The sequence below is a fragment of the Caretta caretta genome, chromosome 1, assembly GCF_965140235.1.
Source record: "Caretta caretta isolate rCarCar2 chromosome 1, rCarCar1.hap1, whole genome shotgun sequence".
Taxonomy (NCBI): domain Eukaryota; kingdom Metazoa; phylum Chordata; order Testudines; family Cheloniidae; genus Caretta; species Caretta caretta.
In genome coordinates this window covers 44637178-44652879 of record NC_134206.1, presented here as the reverse complement: position 1 = coordinate 44652879, position 15702 = coordinate 44637178, and the positions used below count along the sequence as shown (strand labels likewise).

Here is a 15702-nt window from a genome sequence, read left to right as displayed (position 1 = left end):
GCCCGGCCCCAGCTCACCTCACCTCCGCTCCACCTCCTCCCCTGAATGCACTGCCCCGCTCTGCTTCTCCGTGCCCCCCGCCACCAGCTTCCCACGAATCAGCTGTTTGGCGGGAAGCCTGGGAGGGCTGAGAAGCAGGCAGCGGCTTCCCGCTCAGGCCGAGGGTGGCGGAGGTGAGCTGGGGCGGGGAGTGGTTCCCCTGCGTGCCCCCCGGGTTACCTGCTGCTGCGCGGGTGGCCCTCCTCGCACTCCCCTGCCCCAGCTCACCTCCTCCTCCTGTCAGATATGTGGGAAATGAGCAATGGGACATCGTGGTCTCTGATTCATAACAGGAATGTGAGGAGGTACTGGTCTCCAGCCTGTAAGTGATGGATGGATTTTCAGTTCACAGGACCTCATACAGAATTTTTTTGAATTAAAAGTGGTGTTGGATCCTTAACTGAGAATTTACAGACACTTTTTTTTTTAGCATTTTGTTCATTTAAACTTCTGGCGCTATATCTTCAGCTGGTGTAAATCAGCAGAGCTCCACTGATTATAGTGAAGCTCTGACAATTTATACTCGCTCAAGATCTGGTCCTGACTTGTTTTTAGAGGAAATATATTACCAATATTAACTCTTATTTTAAATATTTTTCCTGGGAATTTGCCTATAGCTTTTGTAAGATAGAACTAATCATCTCTGACAAACTGCAAAAAGTTTGCATTGGCCTGTACTGCTGTATTTCCTAAACATGCATACTTTCTTGTGATGTTTTTTTTTATTTAATGTATATTTTCCTTTTGTTTGGACTGTTCTTCTATGCAAGTTAATCTTGTGAACTTGCTACAATTGTTTCATTTGTATTCTAGGTAAAATACCTGTTTTCTGATAAAACAGGCACGCTAACATGCAATATTATGAACTTCAAGAAATGTAGTATTGCTGGGGTGACATACGGGTAGGTACTATTTCTATAAACTCCCTAGCTTAATCATTCATTTTATTAATTCCGCAAATTGGTATTCTGTTCTGTAACAAAATTAAATTTAACTGTGTGGTTATATTAACAGAAATTCATTTCTGTGCCCATAAAATAAATTGTTAGTTTCTCCTGCAGTATGAATTATGGAACGCAAAGGTTGAAATAATTTAAATGTGATGGTTGAAGGGTTTGTTTGAATAAGATGTTCTCCTCTTCCTCTTACCTAACTGGTTAGAATGAAACAAGTGGTTCTAAATGAGTTTCAGGCCTTTCATCATAGGGTTTTCCTTAGGGGAACCCAATGTTGGGTCAAGACCTTATCCAACTAAAATCATTGACTTCAGCTGAACTAGGATTTAGCCCATCGTTCATATTTAGTGACCAATTCTTTTGTTTGGTAACACTCCCCCAGAAAGGGCAACTACTTCTCATTTTTATGCTGTCTGCTTTAAATTGTTGGGTTTGTTTATTTTTAATACAAAGAATCAATCTGGTTTCTAGCTCCTGGGAACCTGTGCAGGGGTGCATAAACCTCAGTATGGAATCTTCTGTGGCCAAGTTTTTGACATAAAGTCTCTATGTCTTTAATTTCTTCTCTTTTGCCTCTCCTAAAAAACTGGTTATACTTTATGTGGTCTGCCAGTTTGTAAAGCTCTTGTGAAAGTATATGAATTGCCCCATTTGAAATCAATTGCCTATCTGGCCATTTGCACATGTTGTCATGGTAACTGCTTGTACAAATTACACATGCTGTTGTTAGTGTGTTCTAGGGCATGTCCCTAGCATTCTGATTCCTTAAAAATCTATCCATTAATGTTGATGGAAATCAGGAAGTGTCCTCAGTATTTAAGGTCCCATCCAAAATAGCCTTTCAGGGTATGTTACATGGTATTTAATTTAAGTCTTTGGAAGGAGGAAGGTTAAATCTATGCTACAATTTGATAAAAGTTTCCAGGGTATTAGTGTTTCAAACCTGGGTTTTTTTTAACCACTTAGCTCTATGTTGTCATATACTCCCTTTCTTTTATCAAACTAGCCAATAATTATACATTTTTTCCTTCTTTTAGTCACTTTCCAGAGTTGGAAAGAGAACGTTCATCAGAAGACTTCAGGTAATAATCATTGACTGGAACTAGTTTGGGACTATACAAAGGAAGACCTCTAACACATATCTAACACATATGAATGAAAGATTATTGTTTGTCCAAATTTTAGAGCCAGAATGGAAAAGTCCAAGGGATATAGTCACTTCTGAATTGTCTGCCCCACATGGCTGTGTCCACTTACAGTTAGGGTGCAGAGGTGGAACTTAGATTTTGTCACCTGCATAAGCATGAGCCTACAGGACAACTTGAAAAGTTCAGGCAGGTTTTATTGATATGAAAGATCCCAAAAGAGACTGTTTGTTTGTAGGAAAGATAGATGGAGAGGAGTAGAGATTGAGAGAGAGAAATGATAAATTTTGAGATGGTCAAAATCAAAACTTTTAAATTAAACAGAGCAACCTAATTCAAAGGAACACAGTCAACTTTAAATCTAGTCCATTTCAAACAAAATCTAGTAATCTCAAACATATTTAAAAGTAACATTTGATACTACACCTGCCCTGGGTTTCCTACCAATTCCTGTGGTTTTACAGCCACAGTTTTTCTGTTTTTTAAAACATTTTTCTTTCTTCTGTTGATGAGTGAAAGACCCACAAACAGGTGTCACTGATTATACAGGAGAAAGAGTGAAAATGCCTGCTTCTCCCTTTCACTTACAGTAAGATTAGGTGCTACGTGTAACAATAGTAGGTAATATGTTTTTAGACAGTAATGTGATTTTCTTTTTTCAGTTGATGCTGTCCCTTTAATATTTCCTGTGAAGGTCTATATTAATAATGGAAAAGAAAATGTTGCCATTGTAGTGTTAAATGTAATGATCCCTTTTCTTGCTCCACAGCCAGTTACCTCCTTCTACCAGTGAATCATGTGAATTTGATGACCCAAGGCTGTTGCAGAATATTGAAAGTGACCATGTAAGTCTAGTTCTCAAATATTACTTAACTTATGTCTCAAAAATATGCTAGGTCTTTCTGTTTGCTCTCTCTGGGATGGAAGGTCATTGGCAGATTTTCTCAAGTGTGTATGATCATGTCACCTACTACTGGTGCATTCTACAGCGCATAGAAGCACTAAAGAAAGGAAGTGAGAGAGAAAAGCAGTTGAGTTGAGATGAGAAGAGAGAAGAAATGGAGAACTAAAGGGGATGAGTAAAAAAGAGGAGGGAGTGCTATCTCTGATGTTGAACTCTGACCAAACAGTGACTTTTATATGGGTAGTTTCTCTTAACAGCTGTAGTTTTATAACATGGGATGGTAAGAATACTAACCACAGAGAGAGAGATTTTACAGGTTCAGTAATACTAGACTTTTCAGAGATGTTCCATAGATATTGTGCTATGGAAACAATTTACTTCCATTGAAAGAAGTACTGATCCTTGTAACATTGGTCCTTGATATTGACAGCATGGTGCTTTCTGCAGGTCTCACTAAACACTGCACTATCCCGAAGGTAGTCTCTGAAATTAACTTATATGGACCTGCGTGAGAGGAAGTTTAATAACAAAATGAATTTAGGCTAAGACTTCTTTTAAAAGTGACTAGTGATTTTAGGTGGCCCAGATTTGGGTGCCCAACTGGAGGTGTCTTGGAGGGGCCTTTTTTCCTCAGGTGGGAACTCAGCACTTTCTGAAATCTAAACACTGAGATACCCAAATTCACTTTTGAAAATGTTGGTCCTTACCTTTCTCTTTAGTATCTCAGAGACTGCTACCACCCTAACTCAGAGTTTGGTTTTGTAAATTAATGGGTGCCAAGCTTAAAAAAATAAAAATGTTCAGATTAGCATTAGTAATTATACAATATTTAAAGTACAGTATTTAAAGTACTATTTGGTGAGGAATCTTTTTATTAAAAGAAGTTTTAAGGAGACATTGTGCACAACTGCATGACTTGCTCTTCTGTTTACACCTTCTAACACTTCAGAACTATAATTACAACATAATATGAATGCCTGAAGGCTTAATGAATTAATAATGATCAATGGCATAATGTACTGCTCAAGGTCATGGAGTCTGCAGATGTTTGTGGATTTTAGTTTCCATCTATTCATCAGAGAGGTAGTCCAGCCAGCAGAATATATTTTATTCTTTTACTTGACCCTGCATTGCAGTAAACTGCATCAAGAAAAACTCCTGTCCCATGCACATCACCACAGCCCAGTTTGGATATCTTTACATTCTTCCGATTTTTATTTATTAGATCAGTGGTTTTCAGCCTTTGGTCTGTTGTTCCCTAGGGGTTTGCAGACTATGTCTAAGGGGTCTGCAAAAGATGACTATAAAAATTTAAAAAGAAAAGGAGTACTTGTGGCACCTTAGAGACTAACCAATTTATTTGAGCTACAGCTCACTTCATCGTTTCAAGTTTCAGATCCCAGAAAAGGCATTCAGTTTTTCTGATCAAGCAAAAGTATGTGAACACCCCCATCTACAGGTCAAAACCCAGAAGTGTTGTTACCATAGAAGCCAACAGTTTAGTGCCCTTTCTCACGCTGCATCAAATGCTGTGATGAGCATGTGCAACATTTATAGCTGAATTCTGTTCAGTCTGTTTTCAGTCTAAGACTTTTGTGGTAGGGGTCCATTGACCACAGGTTGAATTTCCAAATTACTGGCTTTTCGGGAGCTGTTCCACAGTGCCTCACAGTGACAGTACAGTCAATACAAGTACTCCTGGTGAGGACACACACTGCTGACACAGGGAGCAATGTGTAGACACGCACAGGCAAGGTAATTACTGCGGCAGCTGTATGCTGATATAAGTTAGATCAACTTAATTTTGTAGTATAGACATGGTGTTAGTCAGGAATGAGTGCAAGTTAACATCTGATGGCAGCTCAATAGTCTGTGAGAAATGTATCATTCGGTGGATGCCACAATTTACTGTAATTGGTGCCTTCATTAGTAGTCCCTGAGAAAAGGCCAATTCAAATGGATTGGGGAGACTGAATTACTCTCTCAGCCTTAGAGGTGGTCCCTTAAATTAAGGATTGAGCAACACTGATGGAGCATTATGGGGAAGCTTGTATTGTCTGCCTGTGCTGTATGTGTTTTGTGCATAACTTGTGGTCCTTGGTCTCTACAGCAATCTGTGATTGCTTTTCACAAACACTAAATATACACATGTGCTCACTCATTAGCATAGCCCTTGATTTCACGCAGACTTCCCAGCCCAAGGTTGCAAGTCTAGTTTATATCCCGGAGAATGTCCTCCATCAGCCGGGGATATTGTTGTCCACCTGCATCTTCTTTAAACTTCTTAGCTCTTTTGGTCCATGGTTAATTCTGAATACTGACTGATGAACAAATCCAATTTTGACTGTCAGTCAAGGAGATATTATTCCATAGAAAGTTTTCTGGGAGAAATAATTATCTGCCACTTGACATATATGGAGGGATCCTCATGACCTCTTCATTAAGTTTTCGGGGAAGAAAGAATGCCCATATTTGTCTTTCGCAGCTGCTTCCATTGGATGTTTTTTGCCACAGCATCAAGGAGATTATACAGGCTGTATCCTTAGGAAGAAAGTCCTACGTTCTTATTAGAATGGAAGTAGCTGACTTTTCAAGGACTTAAAAGAATGTTTGCTGAGTATGTTAAACTGTTTATAAACTGGGTAAAATCGATTGATGGAACTTCAAAGTCGTGTATGTGTAACCCACAAACCTTCTGGGTGTTGGGTTCTGTCTCATTTAGTGGCACTGAGACCACTTAGAGAGAGAGATAAAATGAGTCTGTTCTACAGTCTTAGCTAACAGCCAGTTGGCTTTTAGCTCTTGCGGTAGAGGCTCATGCACTAAGCTTCAGAGGTCCCATCCCACCCGCCCACGACTGTGGTCTGTCGGCATTACACACGCACAGTAAATACCCACAATACTGAGATGAGAACTAGCCCACATGCCCTGACTCTGTTCTGTTTTATCACAGGCATAAAAAAATACTGCATCATTTTCTACACTGCTAGACTTTCATCTCAATAAAACACGCAGGTGCGGATATACTGCAGTTTTTAAGAGTCTATAGGAGGCTTCAGGAGATTGTGACACTTTTCAGGAAATAACTGCTTCAGCCCAAACTTTACCCACTCATCAGCACAAAACAATAAGAAATTGGCTTGGGAGGAAAAAGAATATATATTTTTTTAAATCTGGTTCTCTGCACCCCTGCTCCACTTCCTTCTCATTGGTATGTGCAATTAAAAAAAAACCCAGATATTCGGTAACGGCTGGCAATTTGTTAAACAATCAAATCATCTTCTCCCATGTTTGTGGGACCTTCAGACCATGACAGTTAGAGGAAAATGAGTTTTGTTTGGCTATTGAGAGAGGTCAGATATGAATTATTTCTATGTCTGTGCTTGAAGGGTGCTGAATACCTTCAACTCCTAATGACTTCATGTTTCAGGGGTGCCCAGCATTTCACAGGTCTGAGCCTCAGACAGGTGTCGTAGACATGAGAAGTGATACTTGTTCTTGTCATATTGCATTTAGAACAGTGGTTTTTAACCTGTGGTCCGTGAACCCCTGGAGGTCTGCAGACTGTCTGAGATTTCCAAAGGGGTCCACACCTCCATTTGAAATTTTGTAGGGGTCTGCAAATGAAAAAAGGTTGAAAACCACTGATTTAAAGACATTTAGCAATGGTGAGACCCAAGCCCACCTGGGACTAAAATGGATAATTATTTTGCTAGTTGTGCGGGTGGTAGAACTGTTACCTTGTGGGTAGGAAATACAAGTCATGTGACCCTGCAAAATGTTTTGTAAGTCTTTATGAACAAACTGACTGAAAAATAAGTCAATCTACTTCCTTTCTGGAAATGTTATGAACCATGGAGCAGAACTTATATTAAATGTCACTACCAAGTTAGAGATGCATTTTAAAGTCTTTTTTCTGTTACATTTTTTGTCATTGTATCTGTCTGGAGATACTTGGGGCTAGAAACAACGGTGCTTTATCCGCTGTGGCACACAGATGTAGATTTCCAAATCCACGACAATTAAATTGTGTACTTGTGATTGTGCGTGCACCTTCTCTGCTGGCAGAGGGGATCCAGTATTAACCAAGCATGAGTTTTTGTTCCCCCTCTAGTGGCCAAACCACATAATGAGGTTTTGTAAGTCTGCTGCTGCCTCCTGATTTAACAGACCCTGCCCTTTATCTCAAGCAGTAAAGGGTCATGCTTTTAGATCAGGTGGTCCTGGGTTCAGTTCCCCACACATAACCCAAGCAAGGCATCATCATACTTGCACATCTGGATTTTTGTGAGCATGTTTCTACATGTGTTTAAAAAATCCGGACTTGCATGTGTGCATTGGATACAATGTATATGGGTTGAGGATCTGGGCCAGGGTGTTCTTCGGTAAGGATTACATCTACCAAAGAGGTTCTCTTTTTAGGGTGAAACTTGAAAAGAAATAGATTTCTACTTCTAAGCACAAACATCAACATTAGGGTTAACCTGATTTGGATGGGAATAACTGGTGCTTGGGAGACAGAAGATTGGAAGCAATGGTGCTGGTAGGAGTGGGAGCTACTAGTGGGCAGATGGGGAGCAAAACAAGATAAGAGCAAAATAAAAAAGTAGGAAAACACCCAGATATATAAAAAAGAAAAATGGGACTAGAAGAACGGGGCGGGGGGGGGGGAATAGAGAGTTAAAGCAGTGGTGGCGTCTGTGCTGGGGCATGGCCCAAGGGGCTAAACAAGGAATAGTCCGCTGTTAGAATTTCAGCAAGAGAGTGGTTGGGTTCTCCTCTATTAAATGAAAACCATAACTAATAATGCAGAATCTGGTAGCCTATGGGGGCAGGGGGTACACTTCAAATGGAGAATCAGAATTATAACCACAGAAGTTGTTAATGAACATGAGGCTCTTTGCCCATAATTCTGAGGTAGTATTTTGAACATTCTGTCTCCATCTTTATTGACACAATAAATATGGTGTCAGTGCTGGAACAATATAGCAAGAAAACAAATGGCAGCTGTGTGAAAGAGCTGAAGAGACAGGCCTCACTGTTTGGTGATCTGTTGCTATAGAATTGGGAGGTTGCCATGTAATCCATTGTAAACTGTGAAAACACAAAGACAGCAACAAATTAAATTGCTGGCTTCATATAAGCCAAATAGAGGAGGGGGTAGCACTTAAAACCTATGATGCGGGGGAAGGCAGGTTCAGATGGAAAGAAATTGTGAAAGTGCGTAATAGGCTGGGTAATATATTTGTTATGTGGACATCAAAGGCTTGCAGCTACAGATGCTGAAATGAGAATCCAGCAGGCTGCATATTTTGTGGAAATGGGGTATAAGTTTCACTGCTTTCATTAGCAATAACGCAGCAACTGCCTGTAACCTCCTGGACAATAAAAATTTCCATTTCTCACATTTCTTTTTGATGATACACCATCTGTTCATGTCCTTGAATGTAGTCTCTGCTCTCTGGTGTAATAATAAATTAGATGATTATTTGCTCATGATCTATCCAAATTCAGCTCAAGATGTACCCACGCAATCCCATAGGGGTCTAACGATGGGAGCCAAATTCCATTCTTAACTGTACATGGGACATTGTATATATTTTTTTTATATTGTGACTATTTTAAAGTAAACTAACCATATATGTACGAGGTGTGCTGGGTTTTTTTTCAAAGACATCTTAAGACATCTGCTTCCCAACAATTTTTGAGCTTACTTTGTTTTTAATTGAAGTGTCATGCAGTAGCTGTTGCAAGATGTTGCGACCTTAGTATTGTGAAAAAAGAGTTAGTCTGAAACCCTGCCAGTGCAAATGGATTTTACAGTTGAAGTATAATGTGGGCTGTTACTCATTACTAGTAGCTGCAAGCCCTTGCCTCTGCACGGGTATAATTAGTAAAGTCATGTGTGGCTTTTAAAGTAAAAGCTGAAAATGGCTGAGAACTTAGAAGTTGGGTAGTAACAGACAGTGAATCCCACAGAGGATTGAACCTGGTCAGATTCTAAACAAAAAATGCTCTCAACCATGCTCGTAGCTGTTTCCATCACTTCACACTGACTCAAGGCATTCTAGGCTTCAGAGAAGTTTAGGGTTATTGTCTCTGCTGGTTGTATTGTTGAGTGGATGGTTGTGTTGATTTGTGTGTGGACTGTGTTGAGCTGGGAGATTGTGTTGAACTGTGTGGGTGGGGAATGAGCGATGCATGCTGCCATCAGGGGCTCTGTGTATTTGGGGTTATTGTGTGTACTGGTTTTGGTGCTGTGGGGGTGGTTTTGAAGAACTGTGGCAGCTGGGCCAAGCATGCCACCATCTGTGCAGTCTCCTTCATACAACCAATGAAATTGTTACATGCAAATTAGCTGTAGAGTAAGGATGGTAATTGGGTGAGTTATCTATGCTATCACAATGGTCTAGGACTCTAGGCTTGGCATAAATATGTGTCTTGCTTTCACATGATTTGTAATTTGTAAAGTCAAAATGGCTAAGAACTTAAAAATTGTTCTCAGTGAATCCTGGGATTATTCAACCTGGTGATATTCTAAACAAAAAGAGCCCTCAACAATGTTTGTAGCTGTTTTCTTTGCTTCACGCTGACTCAACAGACATTTTAGGCTTCAAAGAGTGACTGTCCTAGAATTATATTATTTAGGTTGTCCTTGCTGTAGAACTGCAGTTTGATGCAGAATTTTTTTTAACCTTGCCTCTGAAGCTGCACAAAATTTATATTTTTAATGGTAAAAAAGGGGCAAGGTGAGGGGAAATTATAGTAAATGAATTACAGGACTTGGAGACAGGAACTCCAGAGTTTTAATTTTGGTTCTGTCACTTGTAGTAGGAAGAGAGCCTGAGACATAAGCCCTTGTATTAGAGGCCTGGTATGAGGCAGGAGCTGCTCACAGAATCTGGCAGATAAAGAGGAACTGATCACAGAACTAAAAGCAAATGGTAGGTTAGGTACAAGTGATCATGACTTGATCAAATTTATAATGTGTAAGCAGAATAAAGTCCAGATCTCTCTGTCTCTCTCTCTCTCTGTATATGTACACACACACACGGCACTTAATAGGGCCAGTTTCACAAAGCTGAAAACAATTATGAGCCAAATCAGCTGGGCAGGAAGAATTTAATAAAAAAAGGTGAATAATTGAGAATTGTTTTAAGAACACCTTACTAGATGCCCAAAAAGCCACAATCCTACAATTGAGGAAGAGGGCTGTGCTGGTTAAAAACCAACCTAGATTAGAGGGGAAGTGAAAGGCAGTTGAAAAAATATAACAAATGGAAGAAAGGGGAAGTTGACAGTAATGACTATAAATTTAAAGTTAAGAATTGTAGAAAATTGATAAGGGAAGCCAAGGGACACAAGTAGAACTCTATGACCAGAAGAGTTCAGGACAATAAAAAGGAGTTGTTAAAGTGTATTAGGAACAAAAAGAATGCTAACAATGATATTGGTCCATTACTAGCTGGAAATGGTAGAATTATCAATAATAATGCAAAAAGTCAGAAGTATGCAATAAATATTTCTGTTCTGAATTTGGGGGAAAAACAGATGATGCAGAGTGATAGTGCTCTTTCCAGTCCACCAGGATCGAGGGGCAATGTTAAATAGAAGGTATAAAGTTAGACATTTTAAAATCAGCAGACCCAGATAACTTGCACCCAAGAGTTTTAAAAGAGCTGGATGAGGAGCTCACTGGATGGTCAGTGTTAATTTTCAAAAAATTGGGGGAGTGGTAAATAAGGAAGAGGCTAGGTCACTGATTCAGAACAACCTGGAACACTTGGTACACTGGGCACAAGCAAATAATATACATTTTAATATGGCTAAATGTAAATGTATACAACTGGTAACAAAGAAAGTAGGCCATAGTTACATGATGGAGGACTCTATCCTGGCAAGCAGTGACTCTGAAAAAGAGTTGGTGTCATGATGGATAATGATGGATAATCAGTTCATAGTGTGACATTGTGGCCAAAAGAACTAATGTGATCCTTGGATGCATAAACGGGAATCTCAAGTAGGAGTAGAGAGGTTATTTTACCTCTGTATTTGGCACTGGAGCAACTGCTGCTGGAATATGGTATCCAGTTCTGGTGCCCAGAATTCAAGAAGGATGTTGATAAATTGGAGAGGGTTCAGAGAAAAGCCACAAGAATGATTTACAGATTAGAAAACATGCTTTATAGTGATTAGAGTCAAGGAGCTCAATCTGTTTATCTTAACAAAGAGATGGTTAAGGGGTGACTTGATTACAGTCTATAAGTACCCACCTGTGGAACAAATATTTGATAATGGGCTCTTCAGTCTGGTGGAGAAAGATATCACCCGATCCTATGGCTGGAAGTTGAAGCTAGATAAATTTAGAGTGGAACTAAGGTGTAAATTTTTAACTGTGAGGGTAGTTGACCATTGGAAAAATTTACCACGGGTCATGGTGGATTCTCCATCACTGACAATATGTAAATCCATACTGGATGTTTTTCTAAAGATCTGCTTTAGGAATTATTTTGGGGAGGTTCTGTGGCCTGTGCTATATATGAGGTCAGACTAGATGATCACAGTGGTCCCTTCTAAACTTTGAATCTATAAGTGAGTACTGGAAATCTTGGAATAATTTTTTTAATAATAAAATCTCAGGTCATTTTTATATGACCAGCTCTTATTCAACCAGGCCAGCTACTGTGCTAGTATAACCTGACAGACCCCAGTCGTTGATGGGCAGGATCGACCCGGGGACCTCTGGAGCTTAGTGCATGAGCCTCTACCGCATGAGCTAAAAGCCAACTGGCTGTTAGCTAAGGCTGTAGAGCAGACTCATCTTATCTCTCACTTTAAGTGGTCTTGGTACCACTAGATGGGACAGAGCAGCACACCCAGGAGGTGTGTGGGTTACATATTTCTCCTAGCTGAGGAAGTGCGTCCCGAGCTTCAGAGTCTTCCCAGTTGAAATCCTGGACGAGCCCCCACTTGTTATGCCGACAAACCCCGGTTGCCGTCGAACCGGGGACCTCTGGAGCTTAGTGCATGAGCCTCTACTGCATGAACTAAAAGCCAACTGCCCATTAGGCTGTAGAGCAAACTCAATCTCTCTCTCTAAGTGGTCTCAGTGCCACTAGATATGACAGAACACCACACCCAGAAGGTGTGTGGGTTACACTAGTAGAACAGTGTAGTAGCTGATTGTGCATTTTGGGCTGTGTAAAGTTCAAGCTGAGGTTTACAAGATGGGTGAGTGTTGTTGTCCTCTACTGTCCAGCCCACAGAGAGGATAAGGAACTTACTACTGTTGTCAGCTTCAGGATTTCAGCTTCAGGATTTAGCTCAAGTCATAGTCATAGAGTCTAAGGCCAGAAGGGACCACAAGATCATCTAGTCTGACCTCCTGATGCTCCAAGACATCACAGGCCACCAGCATCCACACACTGATCCCAACAACTGAAATTAGACCAAAGTATTACAGCGCACAGGAGACTAAACAGTTGTGTGCCACAGGCAGACAATAGGAGAGACCAAGGTGCACCAATGCTCAAGGCCCCTGCAATGGCAGGAAATTGATTGAGAGAGATACACAGATGATCTCAGCAAGTAACTTGCATTTACACACTGCAGAGGAAGGCAACCCCCCTCTGAGGTCACTGCCAGTCTGACCTGGGGGAAAATTCCTTCCCAATCCCACATATGGCAATAAGTTAGACCCTGAGCATGTGAGTAAGAACTAGCCAACCAGGCACAAGAAAGAGAAAGAGAAAATGCTCGGCATGACCTCAGTAGTGAGCCCCAGTGCTGCCGAGCCCCGCCCCCAGCCATCACGAGCAACCCCGTCATACAATCCCACTCATAAATTTGTACAGCTGTCTTAGAACTAATTATAAGACTTGTGGAGACAAATAGTTTTAGCAGAGCACCTGGGCCTAATCCTATACTACATTGCTCCTTATGTGACTATTTGCACCTGTGTAAATCTGGTATAAGTGCTACCAAATCAAAATTTTTCCAGTCACTAGACCAGGGGTGGGCAAACTACGGCCCACGGGCCAGATACGGCCCACGAGCCGTTCTAAGTTGGCCCGCGAGCCACAACACGTGGCTCGGCCCTGCTCCGGTGCTCCGGCCGGGGTGTTGGGTCGGGCCGCACCATGTGGCTCAGCCCCACTCCAGCCGGGGCGCTGGGTCGGGGGCTGGACACCCGGCTTGGCCCCGCTCCAGCCGAGGCACTGGGTCGGTGGACGCAAAACACAGCTCTCGGAAGCCATGGCATGGCCCCGCTCCGGCTCCTACGTGCTCCAATGGGAGCTGCAGGGGTGGTGCCTGCGGATGGGGCAGCGTGCAGAATCGCCTGGCCACGCCTCTGTGTAGGAGCTGGAGAAGGGACATGCCACTGCTTCCGGGAGCCACTTGAGGTAAGTGCTGCTCGGAGCCTGCACCCCTCAGCCTCTCCCCACGCCCCGACCCCCTGCCCCAGCCCTGATCCTCCTCCCGCTTTCCAATATCCTCGATCCCAGCCCTCATCACCCTCCTGCACCCCAAATCCCTGATCCCCAACCCCACCTCTGAGCCCGCACCCCCTCCTGCACCCCAACCCTAATTTTGTGCGTATTCATGGCCCGCCATACAGTTTGTATTGCCTGATGTGGCCCTCGGGCCAAAAAGTTTGCTCACCCGTGCACTAGACCAATGATAGCATTTTATACTACTTCCTCTCCTTTCACCTTGCAAAGATGTAAATGACTACACAAGGTGCAGGGCTGTACAAGATCAAGCCTCTTTTGTTTTTTGAGTGCAAGGACAATGGTTCTGGCTTTCCAACTCTTGTGTGTGTGTATAATTTATCTGTAGATTGAGTGCTGCACACAGAATGAGAGTTCATTAGCACTGGCTCTTGATATCTCCAATATTCTAGCATGGCTGAGAGGTGAAAGAGGCAATACACTGAGTTAGAGAGTTGGGTGTTGCAGATCTAAACAGACTGAGTTCTATTTTAAAATCCAGAACGTGTCTATGTCTTGTACATTTAGTCTCCATGTAATGAAAATACCAGACTAACTTGGTAATGTTCTTTGTAGCCCACAGCTGCTCACATACAGGAGTTCCTCACTCTGCTGGCCGTGTGTCACACTGTTGTTCCTGAGAGAGATGGAAATACAATAATCTACCAGGCCTCCTCACCAGGTTGGTCATTTTCTCCTTCTTTTGTGGGTGGAGGAGAGAAGCCAAGAGCTTTTAAAAAAATGCTCTTAAATTAAAAACCATGTTTAAAAGCAAACAAAATCTCCTTTCCTGTATGACTCATAATGGGCTTTATGGTGCCTTCAAGACACCAGCTTGCACAGAGGGTACACTATCTCCCAGAGCTCCCCATTGGACAGAGAGAGCACAGCCACTACTTCATCCTTCAGAGGTGATCCCCGCTGCTACCAGCTGCTTCTGCTGGCTTATGTAGAGGAGTGGGGCCACAACCCAAGACTTTTGCCACCCCTTTGAGGCCACTAGCCAGGTGAAACTCCATTTTTGACTCCCCCATCCCCTTTTTGTATCCTTGTAGCAGCCAATCACAAGCTAGCCCCGTCAATGAGCTAGCAGTACCTGATTGTCCACTGCTTTGTCCTTTGTGTAGTCCTTTATGCCTGTGTGAAATGAGCTTAAACATTGCCACCGTTCTTCTTTGGCAGCATCCTGCACCCACTTTATGTAGGTGTAAATGACTACTCAGGACATGAGGCAATGAAGAATTGGGTCCAGAATTTATTGGGGCCCATGCTCCCCTCCATTCTGTGCTGTTGAGGGGAACAAAGGAGACCAGAAGGAACAGACATGACCCGCAGATTGGGACGGGGGAGTAGTTCTGTGGCAAGCTCCCCTCAATGACTGAAGGTTTTTTATATAACTTGATTTTTCTATCCTACCATTTGGAGATTTGTTCAGTGCTTAATGTGGTCCAAGGAGCATGAATTCCTGTCCATGCCTCTTACCTCTCTTCAAGGAGGGATGGGTACAGGAATGGGGTGAAGAGCCAACAACAGGAAGGCTCAGCTGTGAGCTCTGCTGCCAGGATGCGGGAAGGCTTTCCTCATGGGTATACCAGGTTCTATGGAATTGGACTTTGCAAACTCCACCGGTAGAGGGGAATTCAGACCTTGTCACTTGTCTTTCTCTAGGCTTGTGGTACATCCCACTGCCTGAGGCATTGCCTCTGAGTTCTAACTTGCAGAATTATTTGAGCTCTTCATTACTTTCCCCAGTCTCCAATAGAATATGGTGAATTTTTTTGTGGAAAGAAGTTTGTTGAGTCATTCCAGCTGAAGTTGGATTAAATGCATGTTGTATAAATATTGACGTATGTAGCTTTGATCTTCCTAATTTTCCAGACAAGTTCAAAGAAAACTTTACAGAACACAAACAGACAAACTGTGGCTCTTCAATAGTAACAAATTTAAAATTTGGTATTAAAGCGAATGTTACAATTATATAACAGAACAGGTTAAGGAAGGAGTGTCTGTACATCTGGGTATTTGGGATGTAAATGTTTAACCGGTTAACCAATAAGCATCAGTCTTATCGGTTTTGGTTAACGATTAAACTCCGCTGCCGGCCAGAGCCCAGGGCTCCACTGCCACTCTGGGGGCAGCAGCCCAGAGGGACCCTGGGCGCAGGGCTG

At 42.1% G+C, this 15702-nt stretch overlaps 1 protein-coding gene across 5 annotated transcripts in view; it reads left to right on the top strand.

Moving 5' to 3' along the window:
* The window catches only part of ATP8A2 (ATPase phospholipid transporting 8A2), a 663684-nt gene that overhangs the window by 150970 nt on the left and 497012 nt on the right, over nucleotides 1-15702 (top strand). For all 5 annotated transcript variants that reach the window (XM_048846098.2, XM_048846107.2, XM_048846083.2 and 2 more), the window contains exons 14-17: nucleotides 853-941; nucleotides 2033-2077; nucleotides 2910-2985; nucleotides 14111-14216. In XM_048846098.2, coding sequence (XP_048702055.1) covers nucleotides 853-941; nucleotides 2033-2077; nucleotides 2910-2985; nucleotides 14111-14216 — 316 coding nt within the window. The remainder of the gene's footprint in view (nucleotides 1-852; nucleotides 942-2032; nucleotides 2078-2909; nucleotides 2986-14110; nucleotides 14217-15702) is intronic.